At 47.2% G+C, this 27,662-nt stretch overlaps 1 protein-coding gene across 1 annotated transcript in view; it reads left to right on the plus strand.

Annotated features, from left to right (window-relative positions):
• The window catches only part of BRINP1 (BMP/retinoic acid inducible neural specific 1), a 187,701-nt gene that overhangs the window by 137,118 nt on the left and 22,921 nt on the right, over positions 1 to 27,662 (plus strand). The window contains exons 6-7 of the mRNA XM_061163971.1: positions 16,153 to 16,389; positions 21,302 to 21,524. Coding sequence (XP_061019954.1) covers positions 16,153 to 16,389; positions 21,302 to 21,524 — 460 coding nt within the window. The remainder of the gene's footprint in view (positions 1 to 16,152; positions 16,390 to 21,301; positions 21,525 to 27,662) is intronic.

Here is a 27,662-nt window from a genome sequence, read left to right on the forward strand (position 1 = left end):
CTGAGGATCTGTTCATGCCCTAACTGATGGTCCTTCTCTCCTTCACTGAGTTCAGTCCACCTTTCCACGCCCAGCACAAATGTCCATCCTCTCATCAGGAATCCTTCGGAACTTTACCTTGTCTTGGCTCACCTCCTCCCATCACCATTTCTCTCTTCCCTGGATCATTGCAACGATTGTCAAACCAGTTTTCTTGATTCTGATCGCTTCTGCTGGTCCATCCCCATCTAAGCAGGCAGTGCACTCTTCCTAACACCAAATCAAATCCTGTTGCTTCTTTGCTTAAAACCCTCCCCCGTCTCTGAGCTGGGTATAAGGTACAGACCTGGGCGCCAGGCTGGTGAGAATCAAACTTGCGCCTGTCATATTCCACCATCCAGTACGTACCCGAATCCTTACTCCAGGCCTGTGGAGTTTCTTACATTTTACTGTAGGCATCTTTGTTGTTGTTGTCTTTATTACTCTGCCCCTTTGTACGTCATTTCTCCAGCTCCTGGACTTCCACTTCTCCCCGGAAAGCTCCTCTTCCTGCATCTGCTCAGGTTGTTAGACACCCTGCGCACCTTCTTCCCTACGATCTGTCATGTAATATTATTAATCTGACTCCCTAGTTGGAGTATAAATTCCTCATTGCTAAGGGCCATCTCTGTCTCTAGCATGATATATAGAATCCGGCTCATAAACAGTGTACATACGCAGAAGATACGTGTTAAATGAATTTATAAATAATCGATGAATAATTAAATGAATGAATCACCCAGCCCGTAGTGAGCTCCATTTTCTCTGAATTCTTAAGATTCTCATTCCACTTCATGCCAGATCCAGTTCAACCTAAAAGGACGACGTCCTGAGGCCTCCTCTGTGCCAGGAGCCTCCTTTCCTACACAGAGAGCATTCTTCAGACGGCCTGTGCCTTTTCTGCCGCATTGGATGTTCTACCTTTCAGGCGAGAGTCACGCCCCTTTAGTCTCCCAAATGCCACCTCTTCCGAGAAGCCTCTTTTAAGACCCCTTGCATGGCATTTTTTTTTTTTTTTAAACTTCATCTTGAAACACATTCATTTTGTTTAGGTTTTACCTTTCTTATCAAATTTAATCAAAGGTTTCTTTAAGGAAGGGATTTTACCAACTTTGTGTTTCATTATATTAAATATAGTGCTGTGGCCGTTGGGACTCATATAATATCTATTTGCTGAATTGGAAGTTGGTATGGGATTTGGTGTGACCGTGACCAGAGAAGGCGGAGGACCAGGAGGCTGGGGGAAAGGAGAGCAAGAGGAAGGGAAACGGGAGTGGGAAGAAAGGGAGGCGAGAGCAGGTGAAGGATGGAGGATGGGGAGGGGGAAGCCGGGAGGAGAGACGAGAAGAGGAGCAGGGGAAGTGAAGAAGAGGCCGAGGTGAGGAGGAGAGGGAGAGGCGGGAGGAGGCCGGGGAGGAGAAGGAGCAGGGAGGATCGCTTTCCTCGGCCATTGGCGTCATAAACGGAGCAGAGATGATGATTTTCAAAAGCATCTTGCATCAAGTAGGAGAAGAGAGGGACAGAGCGTGTGGAGCTGTTTAAAATCAACATTATTGTGAGCTGTTACGCCTTCTCAGGCATCATGCTTATATCCATGAGCCGGTTTATCTCTCCCATCAACTGAGAGCTAGGGATTATGCTCCCCATTACACAGATGGAGAAACTGAGGCCTCCCGAGGTCAAGTCACTTTCCCAAGGCCTCCACCCCCCAACTTCTGGCTCCTGGCTGCCTGGGTGCCAAGATCGCTTTGCTCAGGGAGCTTTGAGTCAGCACAGCACCTTCTCCGTGTGGGGAGAACTGCGCAGCTGCAGTGGGAGAGGAAGAGAGGAAGGAAGGTGATTCCATCTTTCTTTCATGAAGCCCCATCGCCCCCGGCGGCCTTGTGACCCCAGCGGGAACGCCGAGTGATTGCTGCCAGCGCTGGCTCCAGTCAGCAGCTTTGGGCTGAATCCTCATTAAGAATTAGCCCGGGGTCGCAGGCAATGGCTCGTGACTAAGGGCCTTCTTGTTGATTAGCCGGGGTCTAGGAGGCATTGATGGGGATCCGAATTTCCGCCTCCCCGTGGCTCTGTCTGTAAAAGCCTGTTGAACAAAAGAGCAGTGCCTTCGTGACAAATGGGATTGCTGACTTCCACCCGACTGCTTGAGTCCAAATATTGGTTTTCTTTTATGAACCAAGGAGCACTGTGTTCTCTGCCTTGTGAGAAAAACTGGAGTTCCTCTTAGGAAGTAGATTGAAGATACCAATTAAAGACTGAACCAGAACGCAAGTAGAGTAGGGAGGCATGCATGCTCAGTTGCTCAGTCATGTCCCACTCTTTGTGACGCCATGAGCTGGAGCCCATCAGGCTCCTAGGTCCGTGGGATTTTCCCAGTAAGAATACTGGAGTGGGTTGCCATTTCCTCCTCCAGGGGGTCTTCCCAACCCAGGGATCTATCCTGTGTCTCCTGCATTGGCAGGTGGATCCTTTACCACTGAGCCACCAGAGAAGCCCAGAATGGAGGATCCGAGAGCAAATGTGATAGTGATAAGTCCTTGAACTAGTTAATTAAGTCTCTGAGCTTCCTCTGGTCTTCTAATCTACAAAATTAGTCAGACTGATGCTGAAGCTCCAATACTTTGGCCACCTGATGCAAAGAACTGATTCATTGGAAAAGACCCTGATGCTGGGAAAGATTGAGGGCAGGAGGAGAAGGGGATGACAGAGGCTGAGATGGTTGGATGGCATCACCGACTCAATGGACAGAAGTTTGAGTAACTCCGGGAGTTGGTGATGGACAGGGAAGCCTGGTGTGCTGCAGTCCATGGGATCACAAAGAGTTGGACATGACTGAACTGAACTGAATCTGCACAAAACGGGAATGAAAATACCCCTGTCTCAGAGCCATGATCCTACATTTATTTGGAAAATATATAGAAAGTTCAGATAGTAAAAACTCTGCCTGCAATGCGGGAGACCCAAGTTTGATCCCTGGGTTGAGAAGATCCCCTGGAGAAGGAAAGGGCAACCCACTCCAGTAACATTGCCTGGATAATTCCATGGACAGAGGAGCCTGGCAGGCTGCAGTCCGTGGGGTTCACAAAGAGTCGGACATGACTGAGTGACTTAACCCTTAACACATATATGGAAAGCATCTGACCTAAAATGAAGGGGGTTGATATAAAGTGATAGACGATTTCCTGGACAATCCTCACATGCCAAGTATAGAGCTCATTCCTTTATATCAATCTATCATGGAAACCTCAACACAATCCATTTTCCAGTTTTGCGAATTGAGATTCACAGAAGTTAATTACCTATCTTATAGTCAGCAGAGCAGGAATTTGAGCCCATGTCCACGCAATGCCAGTGCTCTTGAAGTATGGATTACACCGTGTCTCAACCTGAAGCGTATATCGTAATCATGGTTTTTATTGGAGCCAGTAGTTATGTAGCCCTTTCTGTGTGCTGATAGGTTCTGCTGTTGACTTTTGAAAGTCTGTGATTTTCCTAAAATTACTTGCCAACTTGTGGCTGTGCGTAGGTGTGCCATTTCCATAGCTATTCTCATACTCTCAAAAGAATCCAGAGCCATAAAAGATCAAAATACCTTTAGAACAGACTGATTATGAAAGCCTTGCAACATCCCAGGTGTAGATGACGATAAAAAGGGCTGCCTCTGACCAGGGGAAATCTGGAATAAAGCGGTGACTCAATACACAGATCTGTGTAGAAAGAGCTGGATACGCTGATGGAGCATTAGCTATAGTGCGTGTGTGTTAGTCGCTCAGCCGTGTCTGACTCTTTACGACCCCGGGGACGGTAGGCCGCCAGGCTCCTCCGTCCATGGGATTCTCCGGGCAAGGATACTGGAGTGGTTGTCATTCCCTTCTCCAGGCTGTGTTGAGGGAAGGCCTGTTAGAGGGTTCATCTTTTGGTGTGTGGTCACGTGAGGCTCTGCCTTTCAATAAACGTGTGCCCAAGTGTGCAGCGCAGAAATCCTGACTGGTCAGTGTGATCAGTGAGACTGTTCGATCGACTTTAACCACCACGTCCCACTCAATTCCTTGTTGATCTTGTTGATTGTACAGAAATCAGGCATCAGGATGGCCAAAACCTAAATCACCCATGGAAATTAATATATTGACTCTCTTTAAACAAGGTACCTGTTTATTTTCTATTTTATCTTTTGTTTTTATCTGTTTTTAGCTGTCAGAATTTATCTTAGGCAGAATTAAGGTCTCCTTTGGCACTGCAAATATAGTACTTTCACTGCATTACACTATTCTAGGTACATTCTACCTTTTGTTATGTGCACAATTGTTCATATTTGCTCCTAAATTTCCGTTAAGACCCCTGAAAGTAAAGAATCCATATCCTGTTAAATTTGCTCATTATTCAGTTTTTACTTACTTAGTGTGTGCTCTGACTTAGATAGTGTGTGCTCAATATATATTTACTGGTATAAATTTATGTGAACTATCAAATCAATTTGCTTTGAATCTTAGTTTTTTAACTTGTGATAAAATACACATAGCAGAGTTTAATGTTGTAGGCATTTTAAAGTGCACAGTTCAGTGGCATTAAGCCTATTCACAGTATTGTGCAACTAATTCCAGGACTTTCTCACCATCCCATGTGGAAATTCTGTTTCCATTAGACAGTAGTTCTCTGTTCTTCACTCCCTCCAGTTCCCGGCAACTACTAATTGCATTGCTGCCTCTATGGATTTGCCTGCTCTGAACATTTCATATGATTGGAATCATATAACATGTATGTGTGTGTGTGTCTGGCGTCATTCATGTAGCAAAATGTTTTCAAGGCTCATCCATGTTGTAGCATGTAACAGGACTTCATTCTATGAGTGAGTCAGTATTCTACTGTGTGGATATCCATATCCACATTTTGTCTATCCCTTCATGGGTTGATGGATATTTAGGGTGTCTCTGCCTTTTTATCAATATTGCTGCTGTGAACAACATGTTGGAGTTTTTATTTGAATACCTGGGTGCCATTCTTTTGAATATATACCTTAAGAGTGGAATTGCTGGATCATACAGCAATTAAATTTTTTTAAAAAAATAAGCTTTGGTACAAAAATAAGTTTATTTTTTGGTGGATTGCCTGACCTCATTGTTCTCTTCCCCTGAGAGGATTATACACACCAATGCATTGCCATGTGACAGGCAGTGTTGAGCTGCAGGAGATGTATACACCTCGCTAGGTTGACATTGGGCTTGGCCATATGACTAGCTTTGGCCAGTGGAATATAATGCACGCGTCATTTTAGGAGACGCAGCCTGGTTTGGCTTTCACCCTTTTCCCTCTGTTATCAGAGTGGCATATATGCCTGAGAGAGGCCACTCCTTCAGCTTCGATCCGAAGAAGAAGATGTCTGACGCAGAGCCAAAGCCCAGCCAACATGAAACATGAGCAAGAAATAAACCTTTTGTGGTTGTAAACCACTGGGATTTGGGGGCTATTTGTTATGAAACAGAAACTTAACAAAAGCTCAGTAATACTGAAACACTGCTTAAGCAACGTAAACCACACTCCCTCACTGCACAACTTCTTAGTGCCTTAACTGGGCTAATGTGTATTGTTGGTCTCACGAGCTAGGTTAAATACACAGAGTTTCCTGAATGCATTTGATCTTGGTCACATGTGCAGATCTATGATTCTGGGTCATACAACTTGACAAATGCTGGACTATTAATATAATGTCATTTGGGTTAAATCCTGTCCAAAATAACTTTTCCTCTGCTCTTACAAATGTTGAAGGCTTTTCTTTATTCCTTCTGCTGAAATGTGTGTATATTTTATTTTAATTCTATATTTAAGAATTTTGTTCTCCTACCCAACTGGGGCCCCTTGAGGTCAAAACCGTCTTATTAATTTTCTGTATCTCTAGCATCTAGTACATTTTCTGCCTTAATAAAGTGGTGAGTAAAAGGACTTTTCTAAGCATGGCAGAATTGAGCAGCTTTATTTTTGCACACGTACTGTGATCTAGTTTTGTGTTTGATATCATGGAAAGAATGCAAAGACATAGAAGCCAGTCACAGTTCTCAAGAATCATAATTTGTAACAATGGATCCCAAACAAAATATGTGCTGAGTTTAGTGGCCAAGTCTTTTAGCATCATTGTTATCTTACAAGGTTTTTCTTTTTTTTTGATTTGTGCATTTTTTCACTCAGATGTTTCTTAACAGTATTGAGCTGAAGTTAAAATAACTTCAGGTTTCAAGCTATGATGTCAGGAAAGATAGCATAGGTGCTGCTCATGAAGAAGAGCTCTAGAGAGGTGAGATGTACTAAGCCCAGAATCTTCTCTCAAGCACGTTTTCTCTAAATTCGCCTTTGTTCAAAGTTATTTCCTGGGTACCCCCTCATGCGCCAGATGACAAGGAGGTGGGAGATGAATGACGTACCACCCCTTGCATTCAAGGAGGAGCTCACAGACCAGGAGGAAGATGAACATAAACATACAAAACATGATGCAATACCTGTTCTATTAGAATTTGAGATACAATCAAAGTGCTTTTGGTTGTCTACAGAGGAGCGCCTCAGATGGCCAAAGGCTTCCAGGGAAAGCAACAGAAAACAGGGTGAGGACAGAAAATAGCATCACTTGAAATAACTGTCATGTATTAATGCTATGGGGCTTCCCTGGTGGCTCAGCTGGTTAAAAGTCCACCTGCAATGCAGGAGACCTGGGTTCGATCCCTGGGTTGGGAAGATCCCCTGGAGAAGGGAACCACCACCCACTCCAGTATTCTGGCCAGGAGAATTCTATGGGCTCTACAGTCCATGGGGTGACAAAGAGTCAGACACGACTGAGTGACTTTCACTCACTCACTCACATTAATGCTATGAGCTTCACATGGGTTACACAATTGATTTTGTTTTCTAATTCACTGAGATAGAATTTGCATATCCAGAAAAATTCACCATTTTGAGGTGAACAGTTCTATGAATATGACAAACCTATCCAATCATGTAATCAAGATACCACCACAATCAAGGTAGAAAATTATCCATTTAACTTTTACACCAACCCTACACATGAACTTTAATGAGGAAACTGAGAATCAGAGAAGTTAAGCCTCTTCATCTTGACTTCCCAAGGTCACACAGTGAATAAGAGCTGGAGCCAAAGTTTGAACAGAGAGAACTTGCATTTTGGGGACAGAGGTGGTGGTGGTGCAAGATGTCGCAAAAAAGAGAGAGAGGCAGGTGATAAAAGAATCCGCGGGCATCAGCTGAGCCAGGGACCAGGTGACAGAGGCATCGAGCTGTAGTTTGGGTTTCATCATGAATTCTGTGAAGAAGCTTAGATTTAAATTGACTCAACCTCTTCTTCAGTTTCAAGGGTATCTTCATGTTGCAATTTCATGAAACTGAATTTTAAAAGTATGTTGGAGAAAAAAAGGTATGTTGGCCTCCTTATCATTGATGATTTCATAGTTAAAACCATATTCTCTGTTTCCAAGTTAAAATTGTCATTTAGAAGTCTCCCTGCCCCCAGTCCCTTTTGTCAGTTTAAATTCTCCTCTGATTACCTCTCCCACTGAAAGGTAAGTTCTGAGAGAACACAGATTTTGCTTCTGACCTTTTCTCCAGCACCTAAAAGAGAGCCTGGCACATAATATATGTCTAATCGATCTTTGCTTAATAATTGAAATAGGACCAGCACAGAATAGACTCATAGAAAATCAAGGTTCAAAAAATCATAATGATCAACTAGTACGGGGACTGGCAAACGCTTTCTGTAAAGAGCCAGATGGTAAATATTTTAGTCTTTGTGGGTCACACACAGTCTCTAATGCAACTTATTCTACTCCTCCACTGTGATGTGAAAGCAGCTGTAAATGATACTTCGACCTGTGTGGTTGCATTCCAATACAGTTAATTTGTGAAAATAGGCTCATGGCCCCAGTTTGCCGATTCCTGTATCTGTCAGTATATGCTAGGTTCTGTTGTGCTAACAAACAATCCCTGAACCCCAGTGGTTGGCAAATGTGAGTATTCATTTCTGACTGATTCTGCATTGTAGTCACAAGTCAGGTGTGATTCTGCTTCACAGAATGAAGAAGGACCTCTGTGCGGAGAGCAGTGTGGCCTCTAGATGGAGCGGGGCCGCTGTAGTGGTGATGGGCAAAGAAGCTGAGGGACGCTTCTGCTGGTTCTCATGGCCTCGTTTTGGGAGTCGCACATATCACTCATGCGTCTCATTAGCCAAAACATGCCACGGGGACCTATCTAGTTCAGAGGGTGAATGTGAAAGTCACTCAATTGTGTCCAACTCTTTGGGACTCCATGAACTGTAGCCCGTCAGGCTCCTCTGTCCATGGAATTCTCCAGGCAGGAATACTGGAGTGGATTGCCATTCCCTTCCAGGGGATCTTCCCAACCCCAGGATCAAACCCGGGTCTCCTGCTCTGTGGGCAGACTCCTTACTGTCTGAACCACTCAGAGGGTGGGGGTGTGTAATTCTTTCTAAAGGAGGCCCTGCAGGGAGGGGCACTGAATATGCAAGAATGAATTTTTGGAGCATCCCTACAATGTCAGCTTTCAGATTCTGCTTCTATATTTCCAGTGATGAGAAGCCCTCTACCTACTAAGGCAAGCTGTTTCATCCCTCAAAACTTCTGGTAGTTAAAAAGGTTTTCATCTTATTGTGTGAGATTTTGTTTATCTGTATCTTTCCCCCAATGGTTCCAAGTCTACTCCTTAAGATCTTGCAGGATGGATAATGATACCTGAGAAGACAAAAGGGCACTCTATGCAGAAGGGGGAGCCAGACCCGCCCACCTTCCCCCCAGGTAGCTGCCTTTCTTCATTTCCCAGAGCGCAGATGACCGGTCATGGAGACAAGGCTGAACTTCTGAATGAGATCATAGCCTTTTCGCCCTTTCTGCACAGTTTCACCCGGTGAATTATCGTCTTATTTCCATTCCACTCCAATGAGCTGTCAGCGATGGATACTGTAATTCACGGCAATAGAAACACAAACAGATGGGTAATTGACCTGCGTGCCTTCATTACACTGGGGTTCAGAATGGCTGCCGAAGCCATAAAGTCCTTTATCTGCCAGTCTGAAATCCCTGGGCTTTCACAGGAAGGGGGTCAAGCTGACTTTTTGCAAAAGGTAGAGTCCTTGTTGTCGTTCTCCTCACCTTGTGCTTTTCAGAAATGGACAGAATTTGACAGGCAGAACTTAGCAGGCACAAGACAACAGCTGGGACGCCTATCGGGCTCTGAGGCATCTACAGGGGGCCACGTTCTGATGCAAGAACAGGATAGGAAAATATTTAATCTCAACCAAAATAGAACCTGCATTTTTCCCTCTTCCTCTTAGCCCTGTAAGACAGCATGCATTTAATATTTAATGAAATAGGTCAGGAAAGAGCAAATTCATAAAAAATATTACTATATTAGGCAATTTGGATATAGAATAAAATACAACAAAGCTGAGGAAAAAAACAGGAAGCTATCCCCCTTGCCTTGAACAAGACTTGGATGGACCCAAGGTATGCCCACACCGACCCATCTCTGCTCAAGACGTGCCCACTCCATGGAGCTCTGGGGTCACCCTTCCTTATCTGTTAAGGCCAGGCTTGTGTTTCAGGACTCTGCGCACATCACAGAATCACCCGTAATTACTGTGTCCAGGTTTATTTTCTTTCATCTCTGTAACAGATGCCTGACTTATTTAATATTTGAAATATATTTATTAAACACTACTTAACCAGACATTATGCTTCCCTCTCTGTTTGAGTCATCAGCTAAAGCCTTTGTCTCTTGGATTCTGAGCTTTAGTTTTGAATATCCAGGTGGCCCCTCTGTGTCTTTAGAAAGGAGGAAAGTCTCCTCCAGCAGTTCTTCAGGTACTCTTCGTTGAAGGAAGGGGAAAGAGGCTCAGAGTTCCCGTCAACAAAAGAGAGTCAGAGATGAAGGTGGGCCAAAAATCTCCAGATCTCAGGAGCACCTTGGCTTTGGTTGTTAGGGTCCTCTTTTCCAGACGTGAAATGTTCCTCAGCTCGCCAAGCACTGCCCCGATCCAGGCGCCTGCTTTACACAGCAGTGTTGACAGCTGAAGGTCTCCAGGGATCCAGTGTAAGGTTACCCTGAAAGTTCTGTTACTCTAGCGCCCCGGCAGTGGCTGAAATTCAGCCACACAGAGGGCCTGCTTCTTTTTCTGAATCCCAGGTCCACTCCCAGCCTGTGATGACAAGGATCCTTGACCTCTGTTGTTGTATGAAGTGCTATTCCTCTAACGAGCTGACAGATTTCTGCCCCATGTCAGTCTTCCCTTCGGAGTTCTGGTCTCTTCTGAGGCATCAGAGTCATTGTTTTCTTCTCTAAAGAATTTGGAAAAATTGAACAACTGAAAAAAAGAGGAACTTTAATCAGATAGAAAGGTGATGGCTGAGCGGGTTCTTAGTTGGAAGGAGTAATGTTACCTAAGGCCTTTGCACGTGGTGTTTCCACTCTCTAGACCACTCTTCCTGTGGATCTCCCATCCCTTGACCCCTGTTAATCCACTGGGTCTCATTAAATGCCACTTCCCTGGGAGAGCGCCTTTCACTTCCCCTGCTCGACGCTGGGCTGGGTGTTCTTCGTGTGTGTTCTCCGAGCGCCTTTGTGCTTCTGCTCGAGCCCTGGGCTCATTGCATCCAAGCAGCTTGTTTACAGGTCTGCCTCCTTCCTAGACTGTGAGGTCAGCACGGGTAGGGAGTGCCTGCCTTATTTGCCCTGGTATCCACAGCACAGTGCCTGCCACTCAGTAGGGCTTAAGCAATATGTGCAGAAAGAAGAGAGGAGAAATGGAGAGAAGGACAGATGGCAGGGAGAGGGGAGGAAGGAAGGAAGGATCTTTGAAGTACAAACAATGGAATGATAATAATAAAGACCTACAATAAATATTATAGTGCTATTAAGACAAAATGCCCACTTGGCATTTTCCTACTAACCCAAATGGGGCTATTTAAGAAGGACTTTTTCCAAGAAGGGCTCAAATTTGGTCCAGGTAATGGACTATGTTCCAGCAGGGTGCAAATGCAAGAATCTAACATTTATTGAGCACTTAATTCTATCAGCGTCTCAGTCTGCTCAGGCTGCTATAACAAAATACCATAGATTGGGTGGTCTGGACAAGAGACATTATTTCCTGCCATTCTAGAGGCTGGAAAGTCTAAGGTCAAGGTGCCAGCAGATTCAGTGTCTGGTGACGACACCTTCCTGGCTCTTAGCAGCTTTCTCACTGCGTGCTCACATGGCCTTTTCTTAGCGTGTGCTCACAGAGGGAAGGAAGGGAAGAGCGGGGGGAGAGAGAGAGAGAGAGAGTGGCTTCCTGTCTCTTCCTCTTCCTATAAAAGCAAAGACTCTTGAGAGTCTCTTGTACCACATGGAGATCAAACCAGTTCATCCTAAAGGAAATCAACTCTGAATATCCATTGGAAGGTCTGATGCTGAAGCCAAAGCTCCAACACTTTGGCCACCTGGTGCGAAGAGCCAATTCAGCGGAAAAGACCCTGATGCTGGGAAAGATGGAGGGCGGGAGGAGAAGTGGGCAACGGAGGATGAGATGGTTGGATGGCGTCACCGACTCCCATGGACATGAATTTGACCAAGCTCGGGGAGATAGTGAAGATCAGGGTAGCCTGGCTTCCTGCAGCCCATGGGGTCTCGAAGAGTTGGACATGACTTAGTGACTGAATAACAACAAGAACAACCAACCCCATCATGGAAGCCCCACCTTGCTGACCCTGTCTAAACCTAGCCTCAGGTGTTAGGGTTTCAACATATGAAATTAGGGGTCAGAGGACATACTCAGTCTAACAGTCAGATGTTTACTGAAGTGTGGTTTAGGCCTTGTTTCCCCTCATTTACTCTTCACAACAGCCCTGGAAGGTGTTTATTGGGATTTTAACTTCACAGGCAAGAAAACTGAGTTTCGTGCAGGCTAAGACATTCCCAGAGACTCCTCGGTGCCTGAGGCGCCCCAGGGACCCCGAGGCAGGCATTCATGTCAGTTTGCATCCCTTCCCGTTGGAGTCACAGAAGGACTTGCTAGCGTTTCAGAATTCAGTCGGAATTCCCAGGGTCGAGTCCTGAGTCTTTCACTATGGTTGTGGAGCTCTGGACATGTCCTCAACTCTAACAGCCTCCGAGTTCTCAGGGACAACTCCCTTTCCAATTGGAATGAGAAAGAGGATAGCCCTTCAACAAATGAACATCTGAAACCTCCCCGGGGCTTGGCCTTAACTTAAGCTCAGACAGACTGTCATGGGCAGACAGGCCTCTGTCCCCCTGAAGCCCCCTGTCTAATGGGGGAGAAAATAAAGAAAATGAAGACAAAAGAATAAAATGATTTCATTCAGAAGCTAGTTCTGTGAAGAAAATAGAAGAGGCATCTTAACGTGGGTGGCCTGGGCGCATCCGGATGGCAGGACACGGGAGCCAGGCAGAGATCTGGGAGAGGAATATTCTAGGCACAGAGAAAGACAAGTGCAGAGACGTAGAAGGAACAAGCTTGGCACACAGGAGGGACTGCAAAAGGGCAGGGTGCCTGGTGCATCCTGGAAAACAGTGGAGAGGGGAAAGGAGGGGGCCGAGGGATCAGAGACATCTTCTCGTGTGACGGAAGGAAGACAGGGTACCTCGGCTCACAGAGACTGCACGTGCAAGACAGAGATACCGTGAGGCGTGAGTGTTGAAGGTGAGCTGGGAGGGGGCTGAGGACGGCGGGGCGGAAATCAGGAAAAGGGCAGGCGGGTGCCGTGAGGGTTCCCACGTCGGCCTTGCCCGCTCCCTGCAACAGCCGGATGTTCCATTTTAAAGTATAACAAGATTGGGTTTTTTTTGGTAAGTATGAGATGGGGGGGGGGGGCAGATTCCATATGTTTAGCGTGGGTGAGTTGGTGTGCAAATGGAACTTTCAACTCTTGCCTTCCTGGGTTTTGTGAGGCCAGATTTATATGCTTGGCATTAAGGGTGGCCTTTTTTCTCTCTCATTTTCTCAGTTTTCTTCTTCTTCGTGTGTGTGTGTGTGTGTGTCTTTGGGAACTGAGGGGACAGGAGATGCCACCCCAGCCGGCAGCTGTATATCTTTCACACGGCGGATCCCCAGGCCAAATCCCCCTCCACATTATTTACAGCTCCCATTGAAGCGGGCAGGGCTCCGGCGCCCATGCAGGAGGCGCCCAGCAATGGGCCTCTTTGTTGGACACAGGTCACAGGGAGACGACTCCGGTGGTGACTGCTATGTGAACCTCCGCTGCCGGAGAAATGGTTATGTAACTTTAAATAGTAATGACATTTCGCAGAAAAGTGCTTTTTAATTGCTATGTCTTCATTATTCTCTTTTCAAATTTGCCCAGGAGATTCCGCCTCGGAGTCAGCTTGGCAGGTTCTGGGTTTCCATTTTTAAAGAGCAGCCAGTTTTGCGTTTCAGCTGCTCCCAGAAACCCCCCAGCCCCAAACTTCATCTGTTTTCAGTTGCATTAAATGGGGTAGGTAAGACCGCGTTTTTGTATCCTTGCCAGACAGAAAAATGATTTGACGCAATTTTCGAAAAACGCTCTCCCCCAATTCCTTTTGGGCCAGCACCAAGAATAGAATATTTTATCCCCTGCAAAAGAGAGAAAGAAAATGATGAGCAAGCTAGAAAAATAAGACTGAGAGTGTAGTCTATAGAGTTTCTTTAAGCCACAGAAACTTAACCCCAGTCCATAGACTCACATGCCTATAGGGGATTGGGATCAGCTAAAAATAAACTTTGCTTTGGAAGCAAAAAATGGTGATACAGATAAAATGACTCAATCGTGCCTACTCTGAAAGAACTGCAGACTTGGTCTAGGACGTTGCTGCTGGATTTGGTTTGCTCTGCCTTTCCGTATTTGCGTCTTAGCCTCCGTACAGGAGCCCTTGTGAGCAGTGACTCAAACTCGTTTGGACCCTTTGCTCATGGGGTGGAGCACCCCTAGCCTTGTGGTGGACCGTCACCCCGGCTGCCCAGCCCTGCCTGTTAGAACACCTTCTGTGCCTATTGACAAAGGATCTACCTTTCTATCTTCCCTCCCATAAATGCTGGTTCAACAGCACAGAATTCTAAACCCCACTTCTTGTGGAAGCTCTCCAAGTATCTCCACCCTGCATTCTGGGTATCTTTCCTTCTGATTAAATAGTCACAGCTATAATTGTTCTTTCATCTGTCCTTAGGTTTCTGTTGTAACTTTACAAAACTTTAATCAGAGGAATGACATCATAATCATCATCAAGAATAAGAATAAAGCACATTTATTGTTTGCTATGTATCAGAGACTGTTCTAGACAATTCTCAAGAATTATGTCACTGAGCTCTCTCAGTCACCCTCTGACGGAGGTACTGAGAGCATCTCCACTTTAGAGAAGAGAAAGTGGAGCCTTTGACAGGATGGCCAGCTAACTTGAGAGGACTTAGGTGGTCAGTAGGGAAGCCTGACTCTAGCAATGCCCAGCCCTTTACTGTGCTACGGTTTCCTACCAGAAGGCATGCTGGAGACACCATCTTCTTTTTCACAAGGCCCCTCTGAAAATAGTCCTTTTTTAGCTGCCTTATGACGATAGGTTGAAATGACGGGTTTCAGGGTTTTTTTTAATAATTTATAAGCAAGAGAAAGATAGAAATCTAGCGATGCCACTGTGAAGTTGTGAGTGAGAGAAATGCCGTTTATTCAGCAGATCCCTGATGAGTAGGATTCGGGGTGTCCCTGAAGCATGAATGAGGAGAGCGTTTCAATCCGAAGAGCACGGTCCTCTTCTGCACAGTGGGCAGTAACACCACTACCCCAATACGCATCGGCGGCAAAATCTGTCAGCAGCTCCAAGTGAGGGGGAGAGAAATGTCCCAGGTGAAAGTGCCGGAATGATTTAGTTTAGCCCAGAGTTGTCCTTTTTGGGGGGCACCATCGGCGATGGCCTGCAGTGCTGACATTTCACGGGTATGAGAGAAGCGCTCGTGCCAAGGTAAATCCTTCTCCTTCATTGGGCCTCAGGATCAGGACTCGGATTAGTCGGGTACTTCATGGAGAAGAGACCATGCCGTGTGGTCAGGAGTACTCCTCTTAGACCCATGAACGGCCCATTTCCCCTCAGTGAGCTTTGCCTTCTTCGTATTTAAGCAAAGGAGAGAAAATGAATCGGTCGCCAGTCTTCCCCGATCCCATTGCGTGTACGTGTGAATGATACGGTGGTCCTGTTAAGTTATGTAATTCTGTTTATGTCATTCTTACCTGGGGAAACTACCCAAGTATCCCATTATTCACAGGATAAAGTCCGAATTCCTCCGCACATAATAAAGACCTTTGACCTCTGGCATCTGCCCTCCTCCAGCACTGCCCGCCCACCCATCTGAGTTCACGTCCCTCTCAGCAGCTCCCAGACAGGTGAAATGTTAGTTCTTGCTCCACCTCTCTTTCAAATATGCTTCGTAGTTCTTTTTACGTAATGATTCACTTTTCAACCGGCCCACCTATCATTTCCTCTCCAGAGGTTTCCCTGCTATTCCAGCAGTGCTAACGCTGCCTCAGCTGTCCAGTTGCCGCGAATGGCCTGCTCTACCCTGGGTCCTTAAAGCTGTGTTGTGATGAGGTGTGTTGTCTGTGCCTGCTGATTGCATTGTAAACTCCCCCAGGGCAAAGATCGTGTCTTTTTTTTTTTCCCCCTCTTATAGACCTAGCGCCTAGCTCAGGACTTGTGCTTCATAAATAAGGTTCATAAATATTAGAAGAAAGGAACAGGAAAGAAATGAAGGGAATAAGGAAAAATAAACAGTGAGCTTATGCTTTCAATAAGGGCTTTCTCCCACAATGGAAAAGATATATTAAGGGATCTGGCTCTGGCTTCAGTGCTAATATCACGGAATTGCGTATGGAGAGAGCAAAGGTGGCCAGGATCGCACTCTGAGAGCTTTAAGGAGAAGCGAGGGAGCTGGAGGCCTCGCCAGCGATGCCCTGCGTGGATCTGGGCGGGCCCAGAGCTCGTCTGGTCACGGCGCACAGAGGGCAAGCTAGCAGCTTCAGAGTCCTGCGTGTCACCTCTTGACACTCTTAATGGAATGCCTCCTCTGTAACCTTCCGTTTCCTCCTTCTCGCCGTTCTCCTCCAGGTCTTCAGATCATCTTCCCTCAGTATCTGCAGGAGAAGTTCGTCCAGTCGGCCTTGAGCTACATCATGTGCAACGGCGAGGGGGAGTACGTCTGTCAGAACAGCCAGTGTCGATGCCAGTGTGCCGAGGAGTTCCCGCAGTGCAACTGCCCCATCACGGACATCCAGATCATGGAGTACGCGCTGGCCGGCATGGCCAAGTCGTGGGCCGAAGCCTACAAGGACCTGGAGGACTCAGGTAGGGAGCCTCGCGGGGCCGCTGCATGGATAGCCACGTGCCCGGGGTCTGGCGGGCATCAGGATGGCCAAGGGGGGAATCCGCTCAGCGACCGCCCTCCCCGCCCGCCTTTCACTCAGGAGGGTCCAGAGCCATTCCAGTAGCTGTCAAAGAGGAGGCACTCAATAAATCTCCACCGAGTGGAGTAATGAATAACATAATCAAGTTCGTGGTCCTGTGATATATGGTTTCTGTGGTACCCAGACGACAGACAGAATAATGCCTCAGAGCACAGAGGAAGCCTCTGGAGAGAGGAGTCAGAGCTGGTTGTATTGATTCCTGAGTCTGTGTGTGTGAGTGTGTGTGTGTTTGTATGTGTACATGTCTCTCCAAATAAATGAACACACACACATGTGCAAATATGGGGATGTATATATGTACATATATGTGTAGATATTGATGTAGATAGCCAAAGAATTCAGCCTGTCATAGCTGGAAGTCACTTTTCAGGTAATTTGGCCATTTCCTGCTTTTTGAGGTCGAGAGAAACGCATTTCGGGGGAGGACAGTCACCAAGGCCATGAAGTAGGTGAGACACAAAGTTGGATCTCTGCCTCATGGAGCTTCTAATTAATGGGCCACCCTGGCATTGATCAGCTAACTGTGCAGGTCGTGGTGACATGTTAATCACTTGTGTGTGTGGACCGAGGAGCGCCTGTGAGCAGGTCACGTGCTGTTGGGGGGTGGTGTGGCCGGGGAGTCAGGAGAGGCCCCCTCCAGGGAGAGTGTCAGCATCTGCGTGTGTGCCGAGCTCAGAGGGCGAGTGCAGATCGGCCAGCGGGAGGCACCCAGGAGCGACACGGCTGCGATGTGGGCTAGGAGGGTGGGATAGACAGTAAAAGTGAAACGTGCAGAGACGCCAATGCCAAGAGGTTTAGGAGGAAAACTTGGCAGGACCTGATAGTAGACTGGCTCTGAGAGTTGGAGGAAGGGTCTTCAGGTGGGCTCCGAGGGCTTTTAGGTTTTTCGTTAAGCAGTCTGATGGATGTGGGTACCATTCACAGAGCTAGACCACCCCGGAAGGTTTAGAAAGAAGACTGTGTACTGAGTTTTGGACGTGAAAAACTTGGGAACCCTTGAGACTTCCAGTAGAGATGCCAAGTGGATATCTGGCATTTAATATGTTCTCAGAGATGTGTTAAATAAATGGACGTATGTATAGAGCATTTCTATTTTTAGCACAACTTTATATTCCTTAAATCTGTCATACACTGCGCTGAAGCATGTAGTGACATCACTGTGTTATAGAGGAGGGAGGACGCCAAGCGCCCGTGTCTCCCCAGGGCCACAGAGTCCGTAAGTGACAGTATTGGTAACGGAAGCCCTGATTCCACACCCAGCGCTCACAGCAGCTTTTGTAACTCATTAATTCTACTTTACCCACCCAACCCCCACACCCAGCCTCAGCTCACTCATCTGATAAATGAGAGGGCATGTTTTTGTTTTAAATATTTGAATTTATTTAAATCTTTCTCCAAGGAACCCTTTGATCAAACAAAATCATACCTTGGAGCCACAGTGTACCACAGATAGAAGCTGAGCCATAGAGCACTGTGTTTGAAAACCGTTGGTTTCCTTGAACTCCGAGCTCCCCGCTCCAGCTCTGGGAGCATAGAAAGAATCCACGATTCTGTTCTTACCCGGTCACCCAGTGGAGCTGCGATGCCTTAGGAACCTGCACCCATTAGTCCATTTAAAATCCTGGGAATCTATGAAAGAGGAGAGCTTCATGATGGAAATGTGTTATGACGAGTATTTGGTCTCAAAAAAAAAAAAGAAAAAAGAAGCATTTGATAAAATGCTTTTGCAAAGAGATTCTACTGATTGCTAAAAAGCAGAGGTGGGTGTCGGCTGTGTGCACATGTAGTAGGGATGCCTAGCATAGAATCCTTTTCCCCAAGGAAGAGAAACCGCTTAGGGTGGGAGGGTGGGTAGGCGGGGGGAGGAAATGCAGAAAGCAGAGATGCTGCAGAGTAAGCTGAAAAGGCCGCGGAAATGATTGCTGTGTCACAGTTTGTCTCCACAAAAGCACATTTTCCCCCAGATATCCTGCACTTATCCATTTTGAAATGTTTGTGCCTAGGAAGACAAACCCATCCATCTGCATGAAATGTGGCTTGTATATGTGTATTTTCCTCCTTTCCTTCGCAACCCATAACCTTAATGACTCAGGACCAGGTCATTTGGTGGGATTAATGCCTGGTCAAAGGTCAAAGCCATTGATTCCTTCATGGCTGGAGTGTTAGTGGTCAAATAGGAGCTAGTTTATACACGTAAATAGGGGTCTGTGCCTCCTTTGGGCTTCTCTGGTGGCTCAGTAGTAAAGAATCCTCCTGCCAATGCAGAAGACTCGGGTTCGATCCCTGGGTCAGGAAAATTGCCTGGAAGAGGAAATGGCTACCATTCCAGCATACATACTTGCCTGGAAAATCCCACGGACAAGGCAGCCTAGAGGAATCTAGTCCATGGGGTCGCAAAAAGGTCAGACATGACCTAACAACTAAACAACAACGCCTCTTCTATTAGGAGTTTTAGTCAAGAAATGAAATCATTTTCACTTAAAAAAAATGTTAAGGACTTTTGAAGACTAGTTGTTTACAATGTTGCATTAATTTCAGATATACAAAGTGCATCAGTCATACATGTACATATATCCACTCTCTTAGATTATATCCACTTAGATTCTTTCCCCATAGGCCATTACAGAGCATTGATTAGGGTTCCCTGTGCTATTTACATTTAGCAGGCTCTCACTAGCTCTCTATTTGATAAATGATTGTGTGGATATGTCAGTCCCAGGCTCCCAGTTTATTGCCACCCCTCTCCTCCCCTGGTAAGCATAAGCTTGTTTAGATGTTCCTATCAGATGCAAATTCTGGTTCGTTGAAAGGACTGTTATCTCCGAGGTCAACAGAGCCCTTTACAAGATAAGCTGCATTGAGGGGAGAGCCGGACTGGTCAAAGCGTCAGAGTCACCAGGGCCAGTCCCCTGCCTCCAGCCGGCTCAGTGCAGTCATCCTTCCCATCTTACACAACCATCCGCTCAGCACTTTCTGGATTTTTAAAACTAGGCAGATGCCGTCCTATGTCACTCTCTGTAGATTTGGATTAGATGCTATTATTGACAGATGGGAAAACTGAGGCATTGAATAACAACTGTATAACAATCATGGTTATACAGCCGTCCACAGTTGAAGAATCAGCTTGAACTCCTGCGTGTCTGACTGTCTGTAACGAGGTGCTGAGGTCTTCTAGGAGTCAGAGGCTCCTGTTTTTAGCACCTTAATATAAAATATATTAAAAATGCATAGTTTTTGCTCCCAATTCGCTGGCCCTGTTTATGTGTTGAGAGTAAGTAAATATGCTAAGTAAGAGTACATGTTTGGAGCCACCCAGAGTTCTGATTCTACCACTTACTGGCTGTGTGACCTTGGCAAGTTCATTAACTCCTCTGTGTCCTAGTTTCTGTAGAAGGAGCTCCCGTCTCAGGCGTTTGCTGTAAAGATCAGTGATGTGTGTTGAGTGTTGAAGACTGAGCTTGGTGCTTATTGAAAGCTTTGAAGGCATTTTTTAAAATGAATGCCTAATATACCTGAAATTTCCTCGTAGGTTGGGTTTTTTGTTTGTTTGTTTTTGACTGTGCGGCAGGTGGGATCTTAGTTCCCCTGCTGGGGAGTGAACTCATGTACCCTGTGTGGAAGCATGGGGTCCTAACCACTAGACCGCCAGGGAAGTTCTTTGTGTAGGGTTTTTATAACATAAAGTGAAACTGTTAAGGTTCTGATATAGAGACATAGGATTGATGGATAGGTATTCTGACTAGTTAGGCTTTTTTTTTTCCTGCAAAACAGTTAACTCCTTAACGCATTAATATTCCCAATACTGGGGAGTGGGTGAGGGTAAGTATTAGATCAGAAAACAACAGCTCATGTTTTAATCCTTCCTCTTGTTACCCCTGGACTACTCTACCTTCGGAAAATCATTTTCCCACTTGAGGCTTCAGTTTTTCCAAATGTAGAACAAGGAATCTGGCCCAGATAATTCCTGAGGCTGGGTCACCTAGTGGCGCCTGCTGACACGCTGAAACTGAGTATCCCAACCTGAGGCAGGAGCCCTGGAGGCCCAGGAGTGTGTCCCCATCTCGTAAGCTGGAGTTTCCCAAACTGTGACTTGAGGAAAGGCGGCCTACGCATACAGCTTCCAGTGAGAGTGGGACTCACAGGGGGGAGGGGGTCCGTGTCCGTTCCCTGTCCGTCTGCAGATCACATCAGAGAACATTTCAGTTGCTGCTAATATCCCTTCACATGGTCGCTTGCTACTTCCCTACATTTCAGATTGAGACCAGGCATGGGTTTCAGTCACCCAGCAGGCCACAGTATTTGGCTGGAATTTGTTAATATCGTTTTCATCATATTTATTTTTACAGCCTTATTTCTACAGTTCCCATCCTACCAAATGCATGTTATAGTGATTTTCTGTGTCAATCGGGTAAAAATGTGGTTTAATTACTTCAAAGAAAATATTAAGTAAGATATAAGTATAAGTGATATGTGAATACCATTGTAAAACTGCCATTCAAATGATGGAAGTTTGGGCAACCCTGTCTGAAGTAAGGATGCGGGATGCAGCAAAGTATTGATAAAGACCCATCGTTGACAGCGCAGTGGCCTCTTCACTACTGCCAGGAGCAGAGCAGGCTGGTGCCATGTTTATAGGCCGCCAAGGAGTTGGCTTTAGTGCGGGCCTGTTTACTGGTGGGTAAATAGGCTTTAGTGCGGGCCTGTTTACTGGTGGGTAGGGCCGAGCATTTGAGGCAGCTGCCGATGGGGAATGTCATGCTCAGCCCGTCTCCTTGGCCTTTGTCTCTTGCTAGATGAGTTTAAATCGTTCATGAAGCGTCTCCCTAGCAACCACTTCCTGACCATCGGGAGCATCCACCAGCACTGGGGCAATGACTGGGACCTGCAGAACCGCTACAAGCTTCTGCAGAGCGCCACAGAGGCCCAGAGGCAGAAGATCCAGCGCACCGCCCGCAAGCTCTTCGGCCTCAGCGTCCGCTGCCGCCACAACCCCAACCACCAGCTGCCCAGAGAGAGGTGAGTGCTGGCCCACCCTTCGCCCCCGCAGGCTCAGACCTGGGAAGGAGGCGGGCGCCGGGTAGAGGATGCACTTGGAACACCCGGCCTCGCGTGGTCCAGAACCGCGGTTTCTCGGGCTTCTCCCCTGCTGACCCTGGGGGACTGGCTTTCTTACCTTTTCTGGAAAATACACTGAACTTTCAGCATATGTGTTGTCTGATCCAGCTCACTGAGGAAGGAAATTAACAATAGCCCCGACCACTATGTGACATTATTCTGGTTGCTTAAATGTATTATCTCACTTTAAAATTACTTGGCAAAGCCGTTTTTAGCATCCTCATCTTAGTAGTGAAGAAACTAGGTTAGTGAATGAATCGAATGACTTACTGATTGAGGGCCTTTGATCAGGGCCTGGGGTAGAGTGAAGCAAAGGAGGCGCCTACCGTGAGAACTTTAAGGGAGCACTGCCTCCCCAGTCACGCAGGGGCAGGGTCCTCCCTGAGAGGGATTGCTTCCTCAAATGCCCACTTGCCTTGCAAGCCTCAGCCCCGCACCATCCCTGCTCTCCATGTTCCAGGTGTTCTGGCGAATGATGGAGAAGATGGGGGTGAGCAAGACTCACAGGGTTGTGCCCTCCTAGCACCTAGGGTCTGTCTACTCTCTCAGGAGGATTCAAATTCAGAATTCAAATCCAAGTCTCTTAGACTCCGCTCTCCCAGGGCATTTATGAGCCACATCAGGGGGTTTTCTGTATTGGTGTCTCCAGGGTTTTCATGCAGGCATCATGGGAGAGCAGGAAGGCAGGCTTGGGGGTCTGTCCACCTTGCTCCTGCCAGAGCAACAGTGCTTGCATCTGTTTCATATTTGGGGGCTCCACGTTCAGTTTTGGTCAGTGAAAGTGGATCCACTCTTTAAAAGACTGAGGCTCAGTCACCTTCACATAGCAGATTCTATGCCAGTGTGCGTGCATGCATGCTCAGTGGTGTCCGACTCTTTGGATCCCAGTTTCTTTGTATACCTATCCGGGCTCATCTCTATTCTCCCCATTCCCCCAACTTAGGTCCCTTTGCTTTGCATCTCGCTTGTGATCCTTATTTTGTGAAACAAATGGAATTTCAGCCAGCAGCGGCTTACTTGTTGAAATGCTGCAGGAGGAGGGACTAGGAAAGGGGTCCCTGGTCATCTGCGCCAGATCCCAGACTGCCGCCGTGAGTGAAGGGCTGGAGTGGATTCCATTTAGACCCACCGGGCGTCTGTGACCTGCCTCAGGCACTGGGGGAGACTCAGAAATGAACACAGTAACAGTGTCATGAAAGAGATCTCTTAGTGGAGGAGTGAGGAGGGGGCTCTGTTGGCAATCGGGAAGTGCTCCCCACATGTATTAACTTGCTAGGGACACCATAGCAAAGTAACACAGATGGAGTGGTTTAAACAACAGAAATGCATTTTCTCCCAGTTCTGGTGGCTAGAAGAGATTGGAGTGGGTGGTTTCTCCCAAGGCTTCTGTCCTTGGCTTGTAGCTGGATATCTCCTCCGGTGTCTTCACGGGGTTTTCTCTATCTGGATGTCTGTATCCTCACCCTCCTTTCTTATAAGTACACCAGACCTGTTGACTTAGGGCTCATCTCAGTGACTTCATTTTAATTTAATTACCTCTTTAATGTTCTTATCTCCAGAATCACATATAGAGATACTGGGGTGAGGACTTGAAGATATGGATTTCAGTTCAGTTCAGTTCAGTTCAGTCGCTCAGTTGTGTCCGACTCTTTGCGACCCCATGAACCATAGCACACCAGGCCTCCCTGTCCATCACCAACTCCCAGAGTTTACTCAAACTCATGTCCATCGAGTCAGTGATGCCATCCAACCATCTCATCCTCTGTCATCCCCTTCTCCTCCTGCCCTCAATCTTTCCCAGCATCAGGGTCTTTTCAAATGAGTCAGTTCTTCGCATCACGTGGCCAAAGTATTGGAGCTTCAGCTTCAGCATCAGTCCTTCCAATGAACACCCAGGACTGATCTCCTTTAGGATGGACTGGTTGGATCTCCTTACAGTCCAAGGGACTCTCAAGAGTCTTCTTCAACACCACAGTTCAAAAGCATCAATTCTTCGGTGCTCAGCTTTCTTTATAGTCCAACTCTCTCATCCATACAGGACCACTGGAAAAACCATAGCCTTGACTAGACGGACCTTTGTTGGCAAAGTAATGTCTCTGCTTTTTAATATGCTATCTAGGTTGGTCATAACTTTCCTTCCAAGGAGTACGCGTCTTTTCATTTCATGGCTGCAATCACCATCTGCAGTGATTCTGGAGCCCAGAAAAATAAAGTCAGCCACTGTTTCCACTGTTTCCCCATCTATCTGCCATGAAGTGAACATATGGATTTGGTGTGATATAATTGAGCCTAGACCCCAGAAGAGGTGGCTTTTGACCAGATCCCTAAGTGATGGAATGGTGCATCCCCAGGTGGACCACACTGGCTGCACATCTGGGCAAAAGTATAACATTTACTGGTTACAGACTTTAAACAAATGCAGGCGTCAGTTTTGCTGGTTGTCAATCTACAGGATGAAGTGGTAAGTCCAGAAGCCCCAAGATGTGGGGAAGACACACGATTACAGGTGAGCAGCGTGTCCAGGGCACAGAGTATAGAGCACCGCGGGCACACGGGGTCCAGGGAAGGCTTGGATCTGTGGGGAGCATCCAGAGGAGAGAGGACTGGCCGGGCCTTGGAGGGGAGGGGAGAGGGGCAGAATCGGGGGCCTGGGTGAGATCACACCCTACCCTCGGCAAGCTCTGTGACCTGGAGCACGTCACTTCTCTGCTCTGAATGTGGAGGTCCATATGTACAATGTACTCTTCTCTGCAAGACGACAGGCATAGACAGCTAGACGTGTCCTCCCACCGGTGGGACCTGCAAAGAAAGAACTCGCAGTGTTGCCGTCTCCCCTCCTGAATCAGAACCTCCCCCCCTCCACACATCTGGAGAGGACCTCTGGGTTCCATGTGGGCAAGTTGCTTGGTTCTATTCACATGGCGCGTTTTGGACTCTGGATCCCGGGCGGCGGGGACTCAGACGTGTGCTCTGTGCTGACTCGTCTGCCGCCCTCCCCGCAGAGCTGGGCCTCCTTGCTGGCGGCGGGCCGCTTCCTGCCGTGCGAACCGGAGGCTTTAATGAGCGTTGCTCACCCTCACCGCAGCAGGCAGGGCACCTCCCCGCCACGCAGCTGTGTCAGAGGTGCTGACACAGGGGACCCTGGGCCACCGGGGCCGATCAAGCTGGAATTGGCTAATGAGCCACCTGCTCTGCTGTGATCTGTCTGTGTCCTGGGCTCCGTGGGCGCTGAGTCCACAAGCTAATGCTGTCCCTTGTGCCAAGAAGGGTGGGTGGCGGTGTTGAGGCGGGGGTGGAGTGGGGAGAGAGAAAGAGCGCAGACTGCGCCCAAACCCTGACCCCCTTTACTAGCCACGAGGCTTTATGTAACTCCCTGCAGCTCATTTGGAACAAGGTGGAATTCCCCTAGCCTTCAGGTTAAGTATGAGGATTAAGATTTTAAAATTCAAAAAGCCTGCCTCAGTTGATAGAGAGGCGTCACTTAGTACAGGCTCCCCCTGCTATCAGAAAGTAGAGTGTTTCCATGAAACCTTTCATAAGCTCAAATGGCATAAAGCAAAGAAGCAGTTACCTTTTTTCAAGAAAGCTAAAATCTTGGGGTTTTGGTTAGGTCTTTTGTAGGTCTTTATTATTAATAAAAAGTGAAGTGGCATAAAGCAAACTTTCGAAAAGCAGGGGATACCTGTATATGGATTCTAAAGGTCAGGCGCTGCTCTGAGCATCTCCTGGGACTGACTCATGTTCCCCTCACTACAGTGCTGTGAACAGGGGACTCTTACTGTTTCTATTCTACAGATAAGGGAACTGAGGCACACACAGTTTAATAACATACCCAAGGGCGATAAATGTTATCTTATTGTTACTTCGAAGAGGTGTTTGCCTCGAAAATTTAGTGAGAAGTCAAATCTAGATAACTGCAGCTTGGTTTCAAGGTCTGTGGGAACCTGATACTGGACTGGAAGGATTTTGGTTATCAATTGTTGCCAGGAGTGTTCTGGTTATCAACTGCTGCCAAATGATTCACTCAAGACTTCTTGGCTCAAAGCAACGCTTACTATAAACTCTCAGGATTCTGTAGACTGACTGGGTGCAGCTGGGCTCCCTCAGTTTGGCTGGGCCTGAGATCACCAGGGGGCTTGACTGGACTGGACATCCACGATGGCTCGCTCCCAGAGGTGGCTGGTGATACTGGTCCGCCCGTGCCCGCTTCACGCGGCCTGGGCTTCTTGAAACGTGGCAGCCTCCTGAGATGAAGAGGAAATCTTAAGTCTTCTTACAGTTTAGCTTTTGAAGTCAGAGAATATCCCTTCTACCATATTCTCTTAGCCAAAAGCCCAGCGGAGATTCAAGGGTGTGGATATTGGGAGGTGTGGGGTGGGGGTGGAGTGCAGAGGGAATCCTTTTTGGAGATTAAGTACCACAGGATAAATGGAGTGCAGTTGGAGCTAGGGGTGACTATTCTGTAAATAGGGCAAATAAGATGAGTGATAATAATAATAAAAATCACAAAACAATAACAGACACCAACTGAACATCTATTATAACAAGCGGTACAGCTCACTAAAGACTCTGGAGTCAGATTGCCTGGGTTCAAATCTCAGCTTTGTCACATCCTCAGTTTATAACCCCGGGGAAGTTATACCACCAGCTTTAAGCTTCAGCTTTCTCATCTCTAAAATGAAGCGAACAACAGTGCCAATGTGTAGGGCTGTCTTGAGGATTAAATGCTTGAATCCACATTAAACCTTTAGGACAGGGCCTCACCTGTGGAAAAAACTTAATACATGTTGTTGTTCAGGCACTAGGTTGTGTCTGATTCTGCAACCCCATGGACTGCAGCACGCCAGGCTTCCTTGTTTGCCACCATCTCCCGGAGCTTGCTCAAATTCATGTCCTTTGAGTCAGTGATGTCATCCAACCATCTCGTCCTCTGTCACCCCCTTTTCCTGCTGCCCTGAATCTTTCCCAGCATCAGGGTCTTTTCCAATGAGTTGGCTGTTCGCATCAGGTGGCCTCTTTTAACCAGGCACTGATTTTTGCATATAAATTGCTTAGCCCACAGTAGCAGTCAGTGAGTCTGAGTGTTGATGATAATGATGACATATATTTTTTTTTTCATCTAATCCTCACACAATCTCTATGAAGCTGATGCAGTTGGGTTTGTTTTATAGATGAGGAAACTGATGAGGCAGAGATGGGATTGACTCGTCTGAGGTCACAAGGCAGATAAGTGGCAGGATTGGAATGGCCTTGCTGACCCCATGGGTGGGGCTGGTGGTCAAGAGGCTGGTGCTGGCTCCAGGCAGTGAGCAGAAGCAGGCTCTGCCTGCTTGGGGCACCTTGGCGTGAGTGTCTGATGATGTTACAGGCAGGGTTGGCTCATCAAGGTCTTGGGGGTGGTAGAAGACCAGGAACAAAGTTCCACAGGCCCTAATGTAGAGCACTGAGATTCAGAAAATGGCCCCAGTCCTGGAACCCTGAACCAGCTCTGGAGCCCAGGCAGACAAGGCAAACACATCCCCTCTAAGTAGAGAGAGGAGGTCAGGCTCAGGGCAGGCCAACGCAGCCAGTGTTTCCAGAGAACTCAGCCTGGGTGGGCTCTGGAGGCACAAGATAAACAGGACACACCCCTCCCCCAGGATCAGTGCCAATCCAGGTGAGGGCCACAGGACCAATTCCAGACCACACCTGCCAACAGGGAACTCAGCACCTCACCAAATGCCTGTAGGGTTCCCAGCGTGTATTAGGCGACGTGGTGGGTCCCAGGGATGGTGTGTGAGTTTCTTTCTGCCCGTGCAGGACTTCGCCTACAGTCAGACCACAGTACTGCAGCTGGGCGTGTCTGAGAAAGGCAGGACCCACGCGGAGGTCCCTGTGGATTGTCTCACTGCCAGGAGACCCTTATGTTGTGCAATTAAAAGAGGGGACAGACTGGGAAGTGGGCTTGGAGTTTTGTCACTACGATAGCTAGACTTTTTGAACCTTGGTTTTCTCCTCTGTGAAACAGACATAATCATTTCCTCCTCCTGCTTCTGAGGG

This window comes from Dama dama, chromosome 16 (genome assembly GCF_033118175.1).
Source record: "Dama dama isolate Ldn47 chromosome 16, ASM3311817v1, whole genome shotgun sequence".
NCBI classification, from domain to species: Eukaryota; Metazoa; Chordata; class Mammalia; order Artiodactyla; family Cervidae; genus Dama; species Dama dama.